The sequence below is a fragment of the Choristoneura fumiferana genome, chromosome 27, assembly GCF_025370935.1.
Source record: "Choristoneura fumiferana chromosome 27, NRCan_CFum_1, whole genome shotgun sequence".
Taxonomy (NCBI): Eukaryota; Metazoa; Arthropoda; class Insecta; order Lepidoptera; family Tortricidae; genus Choristoneura; species Choristoneura fumiferana.
In genome coordinates, this window is record NC_133498.1 from 391,514 (window position 1) to 414,932 (window position 23,419).

A 23,419-nucleotide genomic window follows, 5' to 3' on the forward strand; every position below is an offset into this window, starting at 1 on the left:
GCGAGGCATAACACTTCAAGTGTTCACGAGCTGTTTTTCTTAAATCAAATAGAACTTATGGTAATGACAATTTTTTTTGTACAAAATTATCTATGTTCAGTGTATGTAAACAACAAACGCTATATTTTTTTTTAACTTTACATTTTTAATCCTTGATATGTACTTTAAACATACTATAAGAACAGCACTCCGTGAAACATCACGTTATTTTATTATTAAATTTAATTTACTGAAATTCGCCCCTTGCACGGTGATGGTAATGAGATTTAGGCTATAAAAAAATATTATACTCAGCTAAAACGTAATATTTGGTTAATAATTAAAAATATATTTAAAAAATATTTGGTTGTTGTAGAGTACGTAGTTTTGTTTTAATTTAGATGGACATGCGATTTGCACGAAATGAGAGAATTACCCTTCTCACCTTGACGCAACTCTAACCTCATAACCCATCAAAATAGAATCCCACCCAGCATTAACTACGCAACACGCAACGCAACGCAACACAACGAACCGCAACGCTTTTTTTTTTTTTTTAATTTTCGGATGGACTGTTGCTGTTAGCCTCAGACGGCTTTTACAGCTTACCGGAGAGAGGGCGAGCAACCAGATGGGCTGCTCAGCAAGTGGGTTGATTACTTAGCATGCCAAAGGGAGGTTGTTTACTTAGCATGCCAAAGGGGAACCGCAACGCAACGCGCCCGAAACTTGTCGGGCTAAACTCGGTTTTAGACGTGAGTTATCCGGGTCCATATATTTAATATGACCGCTGTGAATACTTACATAGCTCTAGTAGGAACTCTAATTTCATACATTTGTGATTTGGTATGACGATGATTTGTAATTTTTTACTACCAAATCCTGGGTCTAAAGTTATTATTAATTATTTGATTTTATATTATTTTTAATTATTTGAAGACCGGATGGCAAAGTGGGTAGAGAACCTGACTACGAAGCTTAAGAACCCGGATTGGATCATCAGCCGGGACAGATATTTGTATGAATAATATGAACGTTTGTTCTCGGGTCTTGGATGTTTAATATGTATTTAAGTGTATCCATCTATATAAGTATGTTTATCCATTGCCTAGTATCCATATTAAGAAAGAAAGAAAGAAAGAAAGAAAATACATTTATTCACAACACAAGACACAACAATAGTATTAAGTACAAATAGACAACACGTAGGAAAGTATGTGTCATTGCGGTTGTGAATCGGACACTGGCTCAGCATAATGCTGAAGCGTTAATAATAAACACCCCAGCGCTGATTTTCAGCCAGCACCGTTGGTGACCCTCGGACCGCTACAAAGATATACTACACAGTTTTATTACTATACATAAGACTACATAAATAGAAAATTTGTAAACAATGAAACATATTAATTATTACAGGCTTTGCTTAGTTTTGGACTAGGTCAATTGGTGTCAGGTGTCCCATGATATTTATTTATTTATTTATTTGTATTTTATTGTATTGTAAAATCTATTGTAAAAAGCAGGAAGTTTCTATATATTTTTTTCAATAATTTTTAATTTATACAAAACTAAAAAAATATAATTATATAATAATGCATGAAAAATAAAAAGTACTTACATAGAAAGTGAACAATTGTTTCCACTGTTGCTATTTCATTTCCTCTCAATAGAAGTGAAAAGCAGAGTGTAAAACTCGAGCATTAAACCCATTTGCCCCTCGACGTGTCCACCTCTATATGAACGCCTCGGGAAAAATGGCTCGTTTTATGCTCTTGTTGTACAATCTACTATTTTATTACAGATGTCACACGGGCGAGCGTCCGTTTGTCTGCAGCGTGTGCGGCAGTTCCTTGCGGCGTTCCATGATATTTATTTATTTCGTTTGATAGATATAAAGTAAGTTCATTTTTGTTTTATTTTTTTTAATTAGTTTAGCCCTTAGCCTAACACCATGCTACTACAAACAGACGATACACGTTGATTTTTAATCGATGACCAGGAGTTGAATATATTAATAGTCAGCCTAAATCGAATGGATAGGTACGTGACGTGGTCACCCTACGTTAATTACTGAACTGAAGTAGAAAGAAAAAAGAGGTTATAAACTCATAAACCATTATACTTCATTTTTTTTAGCATTAGAAAGAAGGTAAGCGATCTTGACGTGTCTTTTTATTAAAAACACTTGAAAAATAAGTCGCAGCCATTTTTATTTTTGAAATTATTTTTGGTTATTAATTAAAAACAAAATATAAGTAGGTATGTAGCTCTTTTGATATTAAGCTTCAGAAAAAAATAGCAAAAATTTAAGCAAGTTTTTTGTTTTAATCAAGAGCTGCATGATAAAATATTTCAACATAAATGAATCATATTTCTAGTTTCTACTTAAGAATCAATTATGCCGAATATTCGGTTCGGTAAAACTTTTACCGAACATTCGGCAGAATATTGGTATTCGGTGAAACCCATGTTCGGCCCATCTCTAGTAACTAAATACCTACTGCTCTACCTAGAGTAGTAAATGGGCTCGAGTCTCTTTTGTCTCTTCTTGCGACAAAGTAAACTCAAGGAAGCAGACAAGATTCCCAAATTAAAATAAACACACGCAAAGTCCGCTAATAAAACTAAAACGCGCAATAAAACAATACTAAACCGACTAAACAGCCATCCGTTGTCAGCTGTCAAACGGCAGCCATTTTTAGAAATCAAAAGGCGCGAAACCGTCACCGCATTTCTCGCCTCATTGAGCGCGCAACGCAATTTTCAGTTCCATTTTCAAAGACGCTAAAATGTTGCCAGGGCTATAAAATAATGTTAGTCGAGCGTGGTGTGGCCAGGCTGAAGGAGACAAATTGGTTAATTGCATTTTAAAAATAGACAGGATACCGGTTCTAATTGGAGATGTTGACATGTGTGTTACTCGTAATGCTCGTTGCTGCAGGGCTACTACGAAACTCGAAACTCGAAGTTCGTGTCGTGCGGTCCCTCTGACGCTTATACTATTTAATACGAGAGCGAGAGGGACGGTAAGATAGGAACTTCGAGTTTCGAGTTTCGTAGTGGCCCTGCTGTTTGCCTAACATAATATAGATTGAGCCAGTTTTATTTCTTGTTTATCTTACTGTTTTGTTTGTAGGGTTCCGTGAAATAAAGATTTTGTGACACTGGATTCAAACCATCAGCCAAATAAGTAAGTGGTCTATCAATCTTTAAACAAGTTTTTACCAAAATATGAATATTTCGCTAAAGTCAAACTTTGAAGTTGACAGATACGTCTGTTGGCATTATTGTTTTATGCCATGCAAACGATTATACTTTAAGACGTGGGTATCAGCCCCCCGTGGCGGAAGAAAATTTTGCCGCACTCTTATTAGGGTACTCATTCTAATCGGTCCGAATTGTAGGTGCGACATTTTTTTTTCGTTATAGAATTATCATCATCATCCCAGCCTATACACGTGGCACTGCTGGGAACAGCCTCCTCTCAGAATGAGAATACTTGGGCCGTAGTTCCCACGCGAGCCCATTGCGGATTGGGAACTTCACACATACTATTAAATTTTTATGGTATTTTGCCGCCCGGGGCGGACTTTTCATAATTTAATTTTTAATTAATAACACGTATAATAATGGTATGTTTATCAACTCTGGACGCTAGGAACCTTGTTATCACGTAAAAAATCGCATCGAAACCAGTCCATCCATTTGAGAGCTACGTGGTCATTTGGCATCATCATCATGAGTGAGTGACATCAGAGTCACAGACGGGTTGACAGAATATCAGCGCTGCAGGCGTTTAACGTCAGCATAATGCTGAGTCAGCGGCCGTTTCATTTTGCGAGGACACAAAATCATATATTTAATTTTTGTATTTCTTTTTTTTGTTTTATTTGTGTTTGCTGTTGTTGTTTTTAGTTGTTGTATTTGTGTGTCTTTGTGAACGTGATAAATGTCTCTATTTCTATTTCTATTTCTATTTCTATCATGGCTATCCTGCGGGTGCTACGCATTTTTACGGGATAATAAGTTTTTGGTAAAAAAATATTTTTTAATAGGGGTACCTACAAGCTTTTCTGCTGACTGTTTGCATTGTCACCCAAACTACATTTGCATACCAAATTTCAAGTCGATGCCATTAACCGTTAAAGAGTTCCGTCCTGCGGAGACGTTCCTGCCGGACCACCAGGATGTCACTACCAGATTATTGTATTGTCACGCAATTTATATAGTATACCAAATTTCAAGTCAATCCAACCACTGGAAGTTGGTCGAATTTAACTAGTAAGATTTGATTACAGACAGACAGACATACAGACAAACAGACAACGGGACAGGTGAAACTAAATAAAAGCATGTAAAAATAAGCCTAAGTCCATCCTCGGGAGTCCAACTATCTCCATACCTACCGAGTTTCGTTTAAATCGGTTCAGCGGTTGAAGCGTGAAAAGGTAACAGACAGACAGAAAATATATTAGTAGGGATAGGGATTTGAACGAAGCAACGCAATTGACAGGAGCAAGTTGTGTTTATTGAACTTTATCTCTCAAAAGAAATTAAGAAGTACATTTTCACTGAATACCACGATCAAATCGGGGACGTTCTGAAGAAAGGTCGGGTCAGGAGTACTCTAAACCGACGTGCATGCATGAAAAGATTGATGAATGTAGAGGAAGCGAGAGTTGTATGCCAGAATCGTAGCAAGTGGAAGGATGTAGTCTCTGCCTACCCCGTTGGGAAAGAGGCGTGATTCTATGTATGTAATCTACTAAAAGAAAACTCAACCATTTGGTGTATCTTGGGTTATTTTTCAGGGGGGCCTGGCCTAGATTTTTGTGTTAAAATATCTTGTGATGTATAGATATCATTTAATTATATTGTAATGTGTCTACAGCGACATTGGCAAAATACATTTTGCTAAACAGCAGGAAGAGCCATTAAAAAAAAATATATATATTTTGACTTAGACCGCGACCGTCACAAAACTAACTAATAAATTAAGGCAAAACGGGTACATTTTTTTTCTGAAAACTCCCGTAGACACACATAGTGGGATTCGATTTGTAGCATTCGAACATGGCGGATGTAGACGATATCTAATTTTGGTATTTCTGCTTCTTTGGCTAGTTGAAGTATAATTTTGATAAGTGTTTTATGCGACGATTAACCTTAACAGTGACAGTGATCACAAATTCTATATTGCTCTCGTGTCTGACATTTTTTAATGCGCAAGTGGTCTCGGCGTGTTTTCTGGAATTTTGCTATCAAGTTGCAAAAACTACAATCACCGTACAACATGCATAAGAAGAATATTATTTATCTTTAATTAACTGACATTGGCCAAGCTTATGGCCGCCATTAAGAGGAATAAAAAAAAAAAACACACATAGTGGTCAAACTTATAACACCCCTCTTTTTGCGTCGGGGGTTAAAAATAAAACAAACAAGTCAACATTAATAGAAATAACTTTTTATCAATAAAATTAGAGATAACTACATTGCATTTATTACTTAATTTTAGTTTTAAACTACTACTTATACATATTATGGTCCTTGTTACTTATTTATCTTTGTAGGAGTTTGTAGGTTTACAATATAATGCTGACTAGGGAATTAGAAACATGTTTTATATTTAATTTATTTTTAATTATGTCCTGTCAATGCTCAAAAGTTAACTGGAAATTTAAGTAATAAGTTGGTCGTTGTACGGTCAGCATCAAAAGTAGCTGGTTCATTTTTACTCTGTCTCATTAACACATTTTGGCAATCTCATATCGCGCTAAGTACGTGGCTGTAAAACGACAAAGTACGAAAGTAACCAGCTACTTTTGATGCTGACTGTACGTTGTATTTTGTTATTTGTTAGATACCGACCGACAGTTAGTGCCCTCTAGTGTTGAATAGATATATCAACCAATGTCCTGGCAGTGCGCCATCTAGCGCCAAGTAGCATTCTTGCAATGTCACATGTAATCAACCATAGACAATTGTATATTTTTGCCCATCTCACTCACACGTAGGATACGACCGAATTAAATATACCATCAAGATTAGAGGATTTTTAATTTTATCTTATCTTTCTATTTTGTACGTTTGTACATCATTGCAACAACAGAATGAGAAAGAGCGAACCAAAAATAAAATAAAAAACGTCAGTGCTGTCAAAATTTTTGGAGTGTCATGTCAACGTAATATTTTCGTTTTTTGTCCGAAGAATTTGTTGAAAATTGTGTAAAAAAAAATAGTAAAATAAATCTGTGCCAGTTTGTAACTGTACTAGAAAACTGTTTAAGGTGTATCCAGAATGCATTGGTTCGGTGGGAGCATAGCGGAGGCAGTTACGCTTTCGAAGCAGAAAAATGCAATTTTTGTGGTTTTCGTTGAAGGTAAGAGACAAATTTTGAGTTGTTTACGTAACTGTGCAATTTCTTCGCATAAATTTCATGCATAAATACTTTTACGTGTCTTCATCCGTTAAAACCACGTCATAAGTTTTAATGGGCACAGACATGATAAGGTTATAATTTTTCTAGATTTTTGGCAGTATTTCGTCATTTTAGGTGGATCAATTTGGTTGAGCACCTACAATACAAGTTTATTTTCTAGTTTTTATCAACATGTTTCTTTGATTGTAATAACTTTGATTGTCTACTGATGACTGTTCAACTTTAACAGAGTTGTTTGTTATCACTAATGTAGTTTTGACTTAAACTTTTAGAATGAGTCAATCAACTTTTAAGTGTATGTTATTCTGTCCCGTAACTCAGGACCACCCATTGCCTATTACTGGTTCCAACCATTTCTTCAGCTAATTCAGATCTCGGCTTGCCTCCAGGTGACAACGACCTGTCAACAGAGATGTCGACGGTCCTGGACGACGGCGCCGTGCTGAAGAGGCTTGCTGACCCCAGCAACTTCCTGGCCATCAAGCTGAAGAGCGGCTCCAATAACTACACACACTTTGCGCAGATCTGTATCCTTAACAGTTTTATAACGATAATATTGCTGAATGATTACAATCAGATAGCCAAGTGGTTAGAGAACTTGACTATAAAGCTTTAAGTCCCGGGTTTGATCCACAGTCGGGACAGATATTTGTATGTATAGCGTTTTGAACTCAACCAAAGCTCATCTTCAAACCAACACAATAGTCCACCATGCTACCAGATGTTAGACTAACTTCTGTTAGATGTATGTTAATTTGTAATTCAAATTATTATTGTTTATTCAGCAAATAGGCCGCGAAAGGCACTTTTACACATTTTTTTAAAACTACCAGCGCTTTCGTCCGTTTTTGCCAAGTAAGCGCCACAAGAAACTTGGCAAAAAGTCATCCACAGACCTCCGCAAAGTATATACTCCCTGACTTGAGCCTCAGACCAGTTTGTGCCGGTGCCGTCTCTCTTCTTCATCGGCCGCAATGGCACTCCGCTGGAGGTGGTCTGTGCGGGAGTGCAGCCCGACAACCTGGCCACGAGAATCGACCGCATACTAGAGGAGCATCGTAAGTTATTGGTTCTTTAACTGAGGTACCCCTAAAGGGGGTAAAACTGTGATATTTTTATTATTATTAGTATTATTAGTATTATTATATAAATTATCAGGCAGGCAGTTGCAAGCAACTGATAGATGCCTGTATCTAGCTGTTCCTTGGTCAAGTATTCTTGGGGGATAATGCTACCACCACGATTGACCGCATACTGAATGAGCACCGTGAGTCTTTGACTCGTTTTAGGGTTCCGTAGCTGAAATGGCAAAAACGGACCCTTATAGTTTTGCCAGGTCTGTCTTAGCAACTATGCCGAAAAAATAGTAGCCCTGTCTTAGGCGTGTCCGACACGCTCTCGGCCAGGTTTTTTTTTAAATTTTATCCTGAGGCTTGAGTGCTTCTGTGCCATGCCAGTAAATTAGTAGACTCTATGGCCACATTCATCCAACACATAGATTATTTGATTGCAAAGGAGTCCTTGGTGAACCTGTATAATATTTTTTTTTAATTTATATGCTTTTATTGTGAATTTTGCGTCGTTCTAGTGATGATACTTATGGCCTTGATAAGGCTTAATAAATAAAACCTTTTTTTAGAGAAAGACAAGCCAATGCAGCCTTCAACGTCTGGCCAGAACATCAAGCAGCAGACAGCCAACCTGCTGCAGGCCGAGGCCGCCCCGGCCGCTTCTTCCGCCCCCGCGGCCCCCGCCCCCGCCCCCGCTGCGACCACCGCCCCCGCCGCTTCTGCTGCAGTCAAACCAGAGCCAGGTAAGGCTTTACAGTTAACTTTAACCAAAAACCGCTGAATGAAACACGTTTCTTGTATGACGACCCCCTTTAATTTGTAACTTTATTTTATTTTTAGTATTTGCTGTTGTTGCGGCCACTGTAAAACATAATCTGTGAAAATTTAAAGTGCCTAGCTATTACGGCTCAAAAGATAGAGCCCTGTGACAGACGCACAGACAGACAGACGGACAGACAGACAGCGGAGTCTCAGTAATAGGGTTCCGTTGGCACCCTATGGGTACGAAACTCGAAAAACTATTATGCACGCATGAAGGCCTCATTGGTTGACTGTATTGTCTGCAGACACTTCTGCCGGCTCGGCCGCCAAGATACAGAAGCTGGACGAGCACGAGGTGGTGTGCGACGGGGACGTGTGCGTGCGGCGGCCGCGCGGCCCGCCCGGCGCCGGCACCAGCCGCGGCCCGCCCGGCCCAACGACAGACAGGCCCCAGGTAACAGCACGGGGCGGCGTGCGGCCCGCCCGGCGCCGGCACCAGCCGCGGCCCGCCCGGCCCAACGACAGACAGGCCCAGGTAACAGCACGGGCCGGCGTGCGGCCCGCCCGGCGCCGGCACCAGCCGCGGCCCCGCCGGCCCAACGACAGACAGGCCCCAGGTAACAGCACGGGCGGCGTGCGGCCCGCCCGGCGCCGGCACCAGCCGCGGCCCGCCCGGCCCAACGACAGACAGGCCCCAGGTAACAGCACGGGGCGGCGTGCGGCCCGCCCGGCGCCGGCACCAGCCGCGGCCCGCCGGCCCACGACAGACAGGCCCCAGGTAACAGCACGGGGCGGCGTGCGGCCCGCCGGCGCCGGCACCAGCCGCGGCCCGCCCGGCCCAACGACAGACAGCCCCAGGTAACAGCACGGGGCGGCGTGCGGCCCGCCCGGCGCCGGCACCAGCCGCGGCCCGCCCGCCCAACGACAGACAGGCCCCAGGTAACAGCACGGGGCGGCGTGCGGCCCGCCCGGCGCCGGCACCAGCCGCGGCCCGCCCGGCCCAACGACAGACAGGCCCCAGGTAACAGCACGGGCGGCGTGCGGCCCGCCCGGCGCCGGCACCAGCCGCGGCCCGCCCGGCCCAACGACAGACAGGCCCAGGTAACAGCACGGGGCGGCGTGCGGCCCGCCCGGCGCCGGCACCAGCCGCGGCCCGCCCGCCCAACGACAGACAGGCCCCAGGTAACAGCACGGGGCGGCGTGCGGCCCGCCCGGCGCCGGCACCAGCCGCGGCCCGCCCGGCCCAACGACAGACAGGCCCCAGGTAACAGCACGGGGCGGCGTGCGGCCCGCCCGGCGCCGGCACCAGCCGCGGCCCGCCCGGCCAACGACAGACAGGCCCCAGGTAACAGCACGGGGCGGCGTGCGGCCCGCCCGGCGCCGGCACCAGCCGCGGCCCGCCCGGCCCAACGACAGACAGCCCCAGGTAACAGCACGGGGCGGCGTGCGGCCCGCCGGCGCCGGCACCAGCCGCGCCCGCCCGGCCCAACGACAGACAGGCCCCAGGTAACAGCACGGGCGGCGGCGTGCGGCCCGCCCGGCGCCGGCACCAGCCGCGGCCGCCCGGCCAACGACAGACAGGCCCCAGGTACAGCACGGGGCGGCGTGCGGCCCGCCCGGCGCCGGCACCAGCCGCGGCCCGCCGGCCCAACGACAGACAGGCCCCAGGTAACAGCACGGCGGCGTGCGGCCGCCCGGCGCCGGCACCAGCCGCGGCCCGCCCGGCCAACGACAGACAGGCCCCAGGTAACAGCACGGGGCGGCGTGCGGCCGCCCGCGCCGGCACCAGCCGCGGCCGCCCGCCCAACGACAGACAGGCCCCAGGTAACAGCACGGGGCGGCGTGCGGCCCGCCCGGCGCCGGCACCAGCCGCGGCCCGCCCGGCCCAACGACAGACAGGCCCAGGTAACAGCACGGGCGGCGTGCGGCCCGCCCGGCGCGGCACCAGCCGCGGCCCGCCCGGCCCAACGACAGACAGGCCCCAGGTAACAGCACGGGGCGGCGTGCGGCCCGCCCGGCGCCGGCACCAGCCGCGGCCCGCCCGGCCAACGACAGACAGGCCCCAGGTAACAGCACGGGGCGGCGTGCGGCCCGCCCGGCGCCGGCACCAGCCGCGGCCCGCCCGGCCCAACGACAGACAGGCCCCAGGTAACAGCACTTGATCATGCGCTCACTAACCCTGACCACAGACAAGTGGACATGTGCTCACTAAGTCGGTTACTCACTCGGAGCGTGTAGAGGTGGTCACTCGCTCACTTCTTACATAGAATTGGTCACGCACTCAATGAGTTGGCCACTCATTCAGAGCACATACAGTTGGTCACGCTCTCACCAAGATCCAGACGGGGACGTGTGCGTGCGGGCCGCCCGGCGCCGTGATCAGCCGCAGCCCGCACGACCCGCAACCAGACATGCCCAAGGTACGCTCATATAGACGTTTAGTTGGACGTTCGCTCAGCCAACACAGCTCTCACTGGGTCTGGTGCTCACTTAGAGCACAAAGTTGGTCACCCGCTCACTTCTTACATAGTGGTCACGCGCTCACTTAGTTGGTCACTCACTCAGAGCACACACAGTTGGTCACAAGCTCACTAATTTACGGAAGTTGGATGAGCGCGAGGTATTGTCTGTCTGCCCGGCGCCCGACCCAACCGCAGAAAAATCCGTATTCCAAAAAGGCTAGAGTTTCCATCAAAAATGTGCGAGAATTTGTTTTTCATGAACCAATAGAAACCCTTTTTCTTTTCTTTTTACGTGAAACTGACCGTGATTGACCCCATCTCACCTGATCTTCATTCATTTTTACCTCTCCTCGCACAGCACATCTCTACGGAAACAGCTGAGCGGAGCGAGGTGAAGTAAATGAAGCGTTTCTATTTTTTCATGAACAAGATATTTCTCGCAACACACACATCTCTGGTGGAAACGGAGCGTAAGATTAGTAGATTAGGCATAGTCACACAAACATTTACTTATGCTGAACACATAAAGCAGGTCACATGGTCTAAAAGTTAGTCACACGCTCACTAAGTCGGTTACTCACTCACTCAGAGAGAGGCTTATCCCAATAATGATTGTAAACGTGAAAGTGAAAGTATGTTTGGTTGTATGAGAGGGAGGAAGAGAGACAGAAAGAGGGAGGATCGTGAACGTGTTTAAAAAGACCTTTTTTTTATTATTTATGTAATTTATCCTCTACCAGGAAACCCCCGACCAAGCTGGAGTGCAGTCCACCGAGAGCGCGGGCAGCGTGGAAGAGAAGATGGCGAGAGCTAAGGAGCTGATAGAGGCCAAGAGGAGGGAAAAGGAAGAGCAGGAACGACAGGTATGACCACCATTTTTGGGGATTCATAGTTCTACAAAGAACCCTTTATAATATACGTATTAGTCAAAGTCAAAGTCAAAATATCTTTATTCAATTTAGGCTATAACAAGCACTTATGAATGTCTAATAAAAATCTACCACCGGTTCGGAAAAACCTTTGTTGAGAAGAATCCGGCAAGAAACTCAACGAGGTATATATTTTTTAAACAGATTTACAATGTTATTAAATGATATCTATACATCACAAGTATTTAACACAGCCGTGGTGGCCGAGTGGTTTGACCTATGGCCTCTCAAGCAGAGGATCGCGGGTTCAAACCCCGGCTCGCACCTCTGAGTTTTTCGAAATTCATGTGCGTAATTACATTTGAAATTTACCACGAGCTTTGCGGTGAAGGAAAACATCGTGAGGAAACCTGCACAAACCTGCGAAGCAATTCAACGGTGTGTGTGAAGTTCCCAATCCGCACTGGGCCCGCGTGGGAACTACTGCCCAAGCCCTCTCATTCTGAGAGGAGGCCTGTGCCCAGCAGTGGGACGTATATAGGCTGGGATGATTACCTTGATTGTGTCGCGGTTTACCACGCAGCCACACATTTCTCGCGACGCATCCTCACACATCTCCGGTGGAAACACAGCCTTACGGTTTACGAAGCGTAGTCGCGGGGTAAAAGCTAGTGCTGTATTTGTATATTGATTTTCAGCTTGAGAAAGAGAAAGAGAAAGAGCGCCGCAGCCTCGGCCAAGGAGTAGCCGAGCTGAAGAGATGGCAAGCCGACCAGGAGCTGAAGCAGATACAGGAGGAGCGGAAGCGGGAGAAGATGGAGAATAACCTGGCGCGCCAGAGGATCTTGGAACAGATCGCGCAGGACCGCGCGGAGAGGAGGGCCAGGGACGCCGCGCCGCCCGCCGCGCCCGACGTGCCGCCGCCGCCCAGTAAGTGACTTGACAGACAAGGAAAAAACATTTGAAAGAGAGAGAAAGGAAAGGAGGGTGTGAGAGAGAGAGAGAGAGTATGATGTGATGAGTTAGGGTCTCCCCAAATCTGTCGACGCAAAATCGACTTTAGCCGATCAAAGGACTCTGTTTCAGTTCTCATGCTTTTAAAGTCCGTGTTTATGCTGGATCTAGGCGACATAAACAGACTTTTTATGCTCTAGTGCATAAAGTAAAATCTTCTTCTAAGACCAAGGTAATCAGGTGTCAACAGCCACAAACAAAAATGTTTCTTTATATGTTTTTGATAATTTTCTATTTTATGTAAAACTAAATATCAATCGATTTGATAATCAAGATAAATCAATAAAATTAAAAGAATATAATTATATAGCAGTGCATGAAAAATAAAACGTAGGTACAGTCAAGGAATTTAATTCTAGGGCTACAGAACCTTTTCAAAGGAAAAGTCAATACGACTTTCCTTGTTAATTAATGCGATGTCATTATGACGTTTACTGTGAAATGGTTCCATTATGGCCAATGAATTAAACCCCTTGACCGTACACAGAAAGTGAACAATTGTTTCCATTGGATACTGTTTAATTTCCTCGCAATCTAAGTGAAAAGCAGAGTGTAAAATTCGAGCATTAAACCCATTTTCCCCTTGACATGTCTACCCACCCTCGCCGTACCGGCTCGTTTTATGCTCTTGTTGTACAATCTACTTATCCACTCAATAAGGGCGAAAAAGACGTCGATCGGCTCGGCCGACGCGAAACGTCGATCGGCTCGGCCGACGCGAAACGAAGTTTACCGACGGGGAGACGTCTCTTTAACCGGTACCGCGTTAATTAATGTGGGGAGAACCTCAGTCAACTACTTGCCCATTTAGTTAAATCGCTAAAATAGAGAGAGAGGGTAGAGACAGATCGCGCAAGACCGCGACGGAGAGGAGGGTGAGGGTCGCCGCGCCGCTCAGTGAGTGCCGCGTGAGAGAGAAAGAGAGAGTCAGAGAGCGAGAGAGATATATTGAAATAATTTATTGAATCAGGCGTTACTTTGCGAAGGTCCATATCAATGAACTAAAACAACGTAGCTGTCATAAGGTCGCGAGTGAGCGAAGTAATTAACGAAAATACAAACTGAAACATGGATACACGGAAAAAAAACAGGAAAAGAGCATTCTATGCTGCATGCTGTAACTCCTACACCACCACTGGACAGGAGTCTAGAAACATTTCTCTCATGCGCCACACATTTCAGCCTGCTTTTCCCTTTCTTAGCTACTTAAGCAGTGACACTAGTGACATCTATGTTTTAGCTCTCATCGAGAAACATCAACACTCCCTCGGAACTAACCGCTCACCCGGACAAGAGATGGCGCTACTCGCTATTGAGCAACCAAATTAAGATTTGTTTTTGGAACGGCTAAAGTGGCGGTTAAGTGGCTAAGAAAGGGAAAGCAGGCTGAAATGTGTGGTGCACGGGAGAAATATGTGTCTAGACTGTCCAGTGGTGGTGGAGGGGTTACAGGTTGCAGCACGGAATGCTGAGGACCTGAGTTCGGTTCCCAGCTCTGGTCTCTTTTTCTGGGTTTTTTCTGTATATCCATGTTTCAGTTTATTTTCGTTGTATTTCACGGGAAGACCGTAAAAGTAACAAATTTGGAGTTGAAATAAAAATACAAAAAGACTCCAAAAATATATGCGAAGTAATTAGTTATATCGAAAATACAAACTGAGACATGGATGCACAGAAAAACCAGAAAAAGAGACCAGTGCTGCTGCATAAGTAGCGTAGTAGAAATAAGCAACCTGAGATATGTATGCATAGGAAAAATTCGTGTCTAAATTCCTGTCCAGCGGTGGTGTAGGGGTTATAGCACGCAGCACGGATTGCTGAGGACCTGGGTTCGATTCCCAGCGCTGGTCTCTTTTTCTGGTTTTTCTGTGCATCCATGTCTCAGTTGTATAAGATTGGTTTTTTGGAATCTTTTTGTATTTTTTATTTCAATTCCAAATTTTACTTTTACGGTCATCCCGTAAAAATAATAATAATAATTAATTAATAATAATAATAATAATCGTAATTTTTTTCAGTTTGTATTTTCGATATGGTTTCACGGGATACCCGTAAAAGTAACAAATTTGGAGTTGAAATAAAAAATACAAAAAGACTCCAAATAACCAATCATAATTAGTTATAGTTCCCTAAAACCTTTTTTTATTAACAGCTGCGGGCGACAGCGGCGGCCGCGCGCGCATCCAGTTCAAGCTGCCCGACGGGTCTTCGCACACGGCGCACTTCGACGCCGACGGGAGCTTAGGGGACGTGCAGCGTTACGTCGCCGACAACCTACAGGTATGTTGCCGACACCAACACGGGAATGAGTTTTTCGACAGGTGATAAAAAGTCAGATAATCTTTGTTGTTGGATCCAATAGAAAGTTTTGATTTTTCTCAAAAGATTTCGTGACGTTTACCTGACGTCAAGAAATTTTGGATGTTTTATGCAGTTTATGTTTTATGATCTCGTCCTTATTTCTTGACAAAACTGATTTGTTGTCAATTTCATGACGGGACACTTTATTGAGAAACACTCACGTGTTGTCTGTTTCCAGCTGTCGTCGTCCCAGTTCTCGCTGTGGACGGCGTTCCCGCGACGCGAGCTGGGCGACGCCATCGGGCACGCTCCGTCAGCTGCAGCTGGCGCCGTCGGCCGCGCTGCTGGTGCTGCCGCGCGCGCAGCCCGTCGCGCGGCCCGCCGCCGCCGCGGGGCTGCTCGGTCAGTTCAGTACAACTATTTATTTATTTGCCAAAATTCGCTGCGAGCTCGATAGGTACTACTTCTGTTAGGTCTGTAGACTAGACACTACTGCCAAGCAGCAGTCACTGCTGCTAGGTCTGTAGACACTACTGCTTGCAGCAGTAAACACTGCTGCTAGGTCTGTAGACACTACTGCTTGCAGCAGTAAACACTGCTACTAGGTCTGTAGACACTGCTGCTAGCAGCAGTAAACACTACTGCTAGGTCTGTAGACATTACTGCTAGCAGCAGTAAACACTGCCGCTAGGTCTATAGACACTGCTGCTAGCGGCAGTAAACATTGCTGCTAGGTCTGTAGACACTACTGCTAGCAGCAGTAAACACTGTCGCTAGGTCTGTAGACACTACTGCTAGCAGCAGTAAACACTACTGCTAGGTCTGTAGACATTACTGCTAGCAGCAGTAAACACTGCCGCTAGGTCTATAGACACTGCTGCTAGCAGCAGTAAACATTACTGCTAGGTCTGTAGACATTACTGCTAGCAGCAGTAAACACTGCCGCTAGGTCTATAGACACTGCTGCTAGCAGCAGTAAACATTGCTGCTAGGTCTGTAGACACTACTGCTAGCAGCAGTAAACACTACTGCTAGGTCTGTAGACATTACTGCTAGCAGCAGTAAACACTACTGCTAGGTCTGTAGACATTACTGCTAGCAGCAGTAAACACTGCCGCTAGGTCTATAGACACTGCTGCTAGCAGCAGTAAACATTGCTGCTAGGTCTGTAGACACTACTGCTAGCAGCAGTAAACACTGCTGCTAGGTCTGTAGACACTACTGCTAGCAGCAGTAAACACTACTGCTAGGTCTGTAGACATTACTGCTAGCAGCAAACACTGCCGGCTAGGTCTATAGACACTGCTGCTAGCAGCAGTAAACATTGCTGCTAGGTCTGTAGACACTACTGCTAGCAGCAGTAAACACTGCTGCTAGGTCTGTAGACACTACTGCTAGCAGCAGTAAACACTACTGCTAGGTCTGTAGACATTACTGCTAGCAGCAGTAAACACTGCGCTAGGTCTATAGACACTGCTGCTAGCAGCAGTAACATTGCTGCTAGGTCTGTAGACACTACTGCTAGCAGCAGTAAACACTGCTGCTAGGTCTGTAGACACTACTGCTAGCAGCAGTAAACACTACTGCTAGGTCTGTAGACATTACTGCTAGCAGCAGTAAACACTGCCGCTAGGTCTATAGACACTGCTGCTAGCAGCAGTAAACACTGCTGCTAGGTTTGTAGACACTACAGCTAGCAGCAGCAAATACTGCTGCTAGTTGTAGATAAAGTTGAGTTCATAAACTTGTGAGGAAACAAGTGATCAAAATATCTGAACACGACTCTATTGTTAACGGCGTAGAAGCGTGTTTAGATATTTTTGATCATATTTTTGCTCACAAGTTTATGAACTCGACTGTACTACTGCTAGCAGCAGTACTGCTACTCGGTCAGTAGACACTTCTGCCTACTACCAACATTTTGTAATTTGTAACTGAAGGACTAACAAGTTTTTTTTAAACCCCAGGAACGTACCCAATTTTCGCATTTATAATATATGTAGTAAGATAGTAGGTTTAACACAAATGAAACCTGAATGTACAACTAAACAGATTTTTGTTTCCACAGCATTCCTCACCCAACTATTCACATCGATGATCCTACAACCGTCCCAGCAGCTCTACAACTGGATAATGGCGCGGCTCTCCCCGCCGCCGCGGGCCGCGTCCCCCTCCCGACCCACTGGGACCCAGGGGACGCAGGGGGGGCCACCAGGGGTCAGGCGGCGGGGCAACGTGCACAGGATAACGGGGGACACGCCCGATGATGATAATAATACTTGGAATGGGAATTCTACGCAGCAGATGTAGGGTGGCGTAAGGGCCAGAAGGAACTACGTGTGATGAATGTTGCCACTTGTTCCTTTGGTGTAACCAGGCCCGTTTTTAAGGGGGAGAGTCGGTTCATTTAAAAAAAAATACATTTCAACTTTTTTTAACCAAGTTACCGTCTAGTATGTTTATTTTGAGTGGGGGGGGGGTTTGAACCTCCCAAATCCCCCCTAGGTATAGTCGAGTTAACTGATTCATGTACATTTTAATTTGTTAATAATCAATTTCACCGATTTTGTTAAAAGTATGGGATGTCAACATGACATTAGCAGGCAGCGAAACTTTGATGCCGGTGACGTCATTGTGACGCAAATTGACATATAGGGTGTTTTTATAAATAAGTACTGGCTGGTTTTGCGCTGACATCGTTCATCCACCATTACCTCTCGTATTTCGTTTTCTAGATTTTTTTTTACCGTACAACGGCAAAAACTACTAGACACTGGCAAAATTGTCCTCCGATGGACAGAGCCATATTTTTTTAAAGAAACAACAAGTACTGGCCGTCTCAAGTGTCAATAAAACATCCTATCTATAATCTAGATAAAAACACTCTGTATGAAGCTTGACGTCATACGGCTGTCACCGGCATCAAAGTTTCGCTCCCTGAACATTAGTAAGACAAAGGTTCCTGGTACATGACTCAGTTTGTTCGACTGTACATTAACTGCACCCTTGTCACTCTTATATACAAGCAATGGGCTTACTGGGAAGAGGCAGTCTTGACTATGGCCACATTTCGGGTCACTTGTATTTCTTGTGGCCACATTACAGTCAATAGTGGTTATGTGCAGGTATTGGGGTCACTTATGGATATTGCGGTCACATATGGTTACAAAGGCACATTAGGCCACCAGTGGTTGCGTCCATATATTGGGTTAATGGTTACCACCGCATATTGGGTCATTAGTGGTTTTGGCCACACACTCGATCGCTAATGGGTACAACAGCATTTGGGTTAATAGTGGTTGTGTCCACATATAGCATCACTAGTGGTTGTAACCACATATTTGCTCATCAGTACCCAGTGGCCATCACAGAGGCCTATTGCCACTTCTTCCATTATTGATTCTCGTAAAACTATTTGGTGAAATTTTATAAAAACCAGATTAAATTTGAATAATTGGACAGATCCATATCTTATTTATTATAACTTCATTTCATACTAGCGTATGTCCGCGGCTTCGCCCCTGGTGGAACGAGTGGCAATAGGTGCAGACACATTATCAATTCTAATAATAATTAATAGTTACATTATTGTTTTTAGTAAATAAACTATTTCTATAATTGCAATGTAATTAGTGGGAACAAATCGTTACTAGTGTGTTGCACATTCGGTCACTAGTAGCTTCTACTGGTTGCGGTCACATATGGCTATTATCGCACGTTGGGCCACTGGTGGATGCCACAGCCTTTGAATTAAAACTACCGTGAAATACAGACATAATTATTAAAAGTAAATACACAGATCACACGGAAACAATCCATGGTTCCTTGTTAAGGACACAAAACACTACCCTCATGATCATCACACTGTTGGCTTTCTGTTCGAGCTTTCCTTGACCATGAACCACGGATTAGTTCGAAACGTAATACTTCGGCTGGCTATTAATTATAACTGCTACTGGCTGGTATGGTGGCATGTTGTGTCAGTAGTGGCGGCGTAAAGTGGTTTCGACTAGTGACGCCGACCAGTGGCTACGGTCGCACGTTGAGCCACTAGTGGTGGCGTAAAGTGGTTTCGACTAGTGACGACTACCAGTGGCTACGGTCGCACGTTGAGCCACTAGTGGTGGCGTAAAGTGGTTTCGACTAGTGACGCCGACCAGTATCTATGGTCGTACGTTGAGCCACTAGTGGTGGCGTAAAATGGTTTTCGACTAGTGACGCCGACCAGTATCTATGGTCTTACGTTGAGCCACTAGTGGCGGCGTAAAGTGGTTTCGACTAGTGACGCCGACCAGTGTCTATGGTCGTACGTTGAGCCACTAGTGGTGGCGTAAAGTGGTTTCGACTAGTGACGCCGACCAGTATCTATGGTCGTACGTTGAGCCACTAGTGGCGGCGTAAAATGGTTTCGACTAGTGACGCCGACCAGTATCTATGGTCGCACGTTGAGCCACTAGTGGTGGCGTAAAGTGGTTTCGACTAGTGACGACTACCAGTGGCTACGGTCGCACGTTGAGCCACTAGTGGTGGCGTAAAGTGGTTTCGACTAGTGACGACTACCAGTGGCTATGGTCGCACGTTGGGCCATTAGTTACAGCGTAAAGTGGCATCCACTGGTGACGACCACGAGTGGCTATGGTCGCACGTTGAGCCACTAGTGGCCTCCACAGGTGCCAACCACCAGTGGCTATGGTTGCACGTTGGGTCACTGGTGGAGGCGTAGTGAAGTGACCTCGACTAGTGAGAACCATTAGTAGCTATTTTTTTTATGTTCGAGCTGGATTTCGACATGTATGCGAGAGAAAATATTATATCAATGACAAAAGAAAACCAATGACTTGGAATAAAATCAAATATTGTTAAGATTCGACAAAGACTTGCACTGTTTTGTCATACATACACTGTCATACACGTCTCATACAAATATGCCTTTCTATAGATTTCTTTAAGTTTAGGCGTCTTTGGCGTACAAAAAGAAGACGTGACGCCATCTTGAATTAAAACAACCGAGGAAAAATCTCTGCAAAAGTTATTTCGAATTTCTCAAGCAGTTCATAGCATTCTGTATATTATTATGTTACTGCAGGAGTTATACTGCAATTCGAACTTTGTATCGTGCCATCCTACTCACGCTAATAGCATTTAATAGAAGAGTGAGAGGGTAGGATAAAAATTCGAATTTCGAATATCAGAGATACTCTGATCCCCTGTTTTGGATGATTTTGTTCTAACTGAAAAACTTGTAGATATACCCTATTATATTTAAATACATATAGGATAGATAGCATATAATTATTACAGTTATATGTGCATAATGGTTTTCCATTTTATCGTAAAAGTTCGTATTTTCCATTTTGACATTTGACACTAAATAATAGAGTTCCATATTAATGGAAAGTACCTGGGCGACCGAGCTTCGCTCAGGCTAAAACTCGATAGCGTTTCCTCAGAGATAAGACCAAGCTAGATCGATTTTTCATCCCTGAAAACCCCCACATATACCAAATTTCATCGAATCCGTTGGAGCTGTTTCAGAGATCCCCGAAATATATATGCAAGATACAAGAATACGGTATTTGACTATTTTGTATATGTTTTACAAATTAAAACTACTTACACAATGCCTGTTATCGAATAGAAAAACAATTTTTAAGCTACCTTTACAAATAACAAAGTTATAAAGGTTTGAAATTCAAGATTAGACAGAGAAAGAAATACTGGCATGTGACGTCACACGCCAGTACCGCCATACTTGCTGCATAGAGAAAAGCGTTTGAGAAAGTGACAGGTATATAGATTTAAAAAAAAAAACACTAAATCCAATTTTCAACGATTTAAATTTTCTCTTCGCTAAACACTGTCTGTATATCTATATTTTCACAATAATATTAAGATATGGCAAAATCAGGAGTTGTCAAATACCGTATTGCTCGTGTAAAGGTATTAGATGAAAATCGTCACTACTTTAAAAAACTCGTACCTCAAAATAGATAATTTTTCTGAGTGGACTTTATGAACATCATATTATTATCAAGGTTCAATTTTATTGACATATAGATTTTAATTGATTCACACATCGAGTGCCGTCATATTCCGATTGAAATCCAACTTTTCCCGATGCAAATACATTACGCAATGTATCTGTAGGTACACTAAATAAAGTAAATTAAAAAAAAACAATAATTTCATGGCGTTTATTAAATTCAAATCTGTATTTATTATTGCTACATTTTTCTTAAGCTAGTGTTTCGCTGCGAGCGAGCGAATAGCGAGTTAGGGTGCGCTCTCATCGAAACCATAATATATATAAAAAGTTTATACAAATTGTTCTGTCGATCGAGCGAGTAAAGTTATGGCCGCTTGTCGCTTCGCTTCCAGTGAAACAGGTGCCTTATAGTTTTATTTTATTAAATCCGAAAATATTACTTGTTCATTTTATGCATGTCAGATATTTTAATAGATCACAGTTTAATAATTTATCCGAAATAACGGTTTTCTAGTATAGTTGTAAACTTTTTAATGTTTCATGTTGTAATTTATAAATAATGATAATAAAACATGGTTATTTGGAGTTTTTAGTTTTATTATGTACAGTCGGACAGACTAAATCATTTAGGGTGGAACCTTTGCGCTACTAATGTCATATTGACATCACATACTTTTGTCAAGGAAATTATAGTGAAATTTGATTATTAACCTTTTCGCCGCAACGTCAAATACAAAAGACAGCACCCATACGCCAATGCCTAAAATTGAACCTTAACACAATTTAACGAAGGTTTCTTTTGCATTGAAGTAATGGACGTATATATGAGTCGTTGCCGTCGAAAAGGTTAAATGGTTCAACTCTGGCATCTATATGAATTAGTTTGTTTGGCTGTACTAGTCATTACACGCGGCTTTGCACACGATGTCATTAGATTCTGCAGTTGAATTAAAATTTCTGGACTTGTCTAAATTCCCATACAGATTCCCAAAAAATTACATCGTGAATTTCATAACGTTGGATAGTACAACTCGCCACTTGCATCCACCGGTTGCCCGCAATCTCGCAATGTCGTCGGTCCACCTGGTGGGCGGTTCGTGGTGACTCGAGGATCTTTCCCCAACGGTATCTGTTCTTTGAGCGATGTGGCCCGCCCATTACCAAGGCTAACTAATATGTTTTTGAGTGTGTATGTGTGTGTGTGTCGCGAAATTGAGCTAGTGGCCAAATATAGATCTGGATAGGGAGATGAGGATGTCTGCCCAGCTGTGGGACAGATGTATAGTATATACGGCTAAGTATGGTATTGTGTCAGAATCCGACCCCACAAAACTCGCACCCACACCACAGGTCACGTAGAATTCATTTATCGCTATCCCGCGGGAACTAAGCAATTTTTCGGGATAAAAGTTATCCTATGTCCTTCTCCGGGACTCAAACTAGTTGTATACCGAATTTCATGTAAATCGGTCCAGCGGTTTAGACGTGATGAGGTAACAACAAACAGACTTACAAACTTTCGCATTTATAAGGTACTAGCTTAAGCCCGCGACTTCGTCTGCGCGGATCTAGGTTATCGCGCGGTGGCGCCTCTACCGGAGTAAAAGGTATCCTATGTTGATCCTTGGGTTCAAAATACCTATATACCAAATTTCATCAAAATCGTTCAGTGGTTTTGACGTGAAAGCGTGACAGACAGACAGAGTTACTTTCGCATTTATAATATTAGTAGGGATGAAATTGTGCCGAACGGTGCCATGCGATACAAGATTATGCCATAACCTAACCTGACCGACAAAGGTTGGGAAACCCTCGACTTTGTCACTTCAAAGTTCAATATCTCAAGAACGGCTGAACCAATTTTTGTCTAAGAACCATCCTAAAAACTGAAATTCAAATCGGTCCACCCGTTTAAGAGCTACGGTGCCACAGACACACATAGTAGGGGAATTTTGGCGTACTTATGTGCCTAATCGTGGAATTTTAATTCAACTGCTAGACGTAGTTTAAGTGTCGAAAATACAAACTGAGACATGGATGCACAGAAAAACCAGAAAAAGAGACCAGCGCTGGGAATCGAACCCAGGTCCTCAGCAATCCGTGCTGCGTGCTATAACCCCTACACCACCGCTGGACAGGAATTTAGACACGAATTTTTCCTATGCATACATATCTCAGGTTGCTTATTTCTACTACGCTACTTATGCAGCAGCACTAGCGACATCTATGTTCCGCTCTCATCGAGAGACGTCACATTCTTTCGGAACCAACCGCTCACCCAGACAAGAGATGTCGCTACTAAGCAATCAAATTATGATTGGTTATTTGGAGTCTTTTTGTATTTTTTATTTCAACTCCAAATTTGTTATTTTTACGGGTATCCCGTGAAACCATATCGAAAATACAAACTGAGACATGGATGCACAGAAAAACCAGAAAAAGAGACCAGCGCTGGGAATCGAACCCAGGTCCTCAGCAATCCGTGCTGCGTGCTGCTGCTGCGTACTGGTTTCACGGGATACCCGTAAAAATA

General features: G+C 44.2%; 1 protein-coding gene across 1 annotated transcript; it reads left to right on the plus strand.

Annotated features, from left to right (window-relative positions):
- The first annotated feature begins 6,067 nt into the window (after positions 1-6,067).
- LOC141443211 (uncharacterized) lies at positions 6,068-21,471 on the plus strand. Its single transcript, XM_074108421.1, is given in 13 exon segments — positions 6,068-6,362; positions 6,812-6,949; positions 7,355-7,480; positions 8,062-8,235; positions 8,560-8,952; positions 9,120-9,922; positions 10,328-10,402; positions 11,457-11,579; positions 12,284-12,515; positions 14,752-14,879; positions 15,139-15,198; positions 15,200-15,302; positions 16,969-21,471. Coding segments are annotated over 13 exon segments (2,679 nt in total). The 5' UTR covers positions 6,068-6,280; the 3' UTR covers positions 17,211-21,471.
- Positions 21,472-23,419: the final 1,948 nt, after the last annotated feature.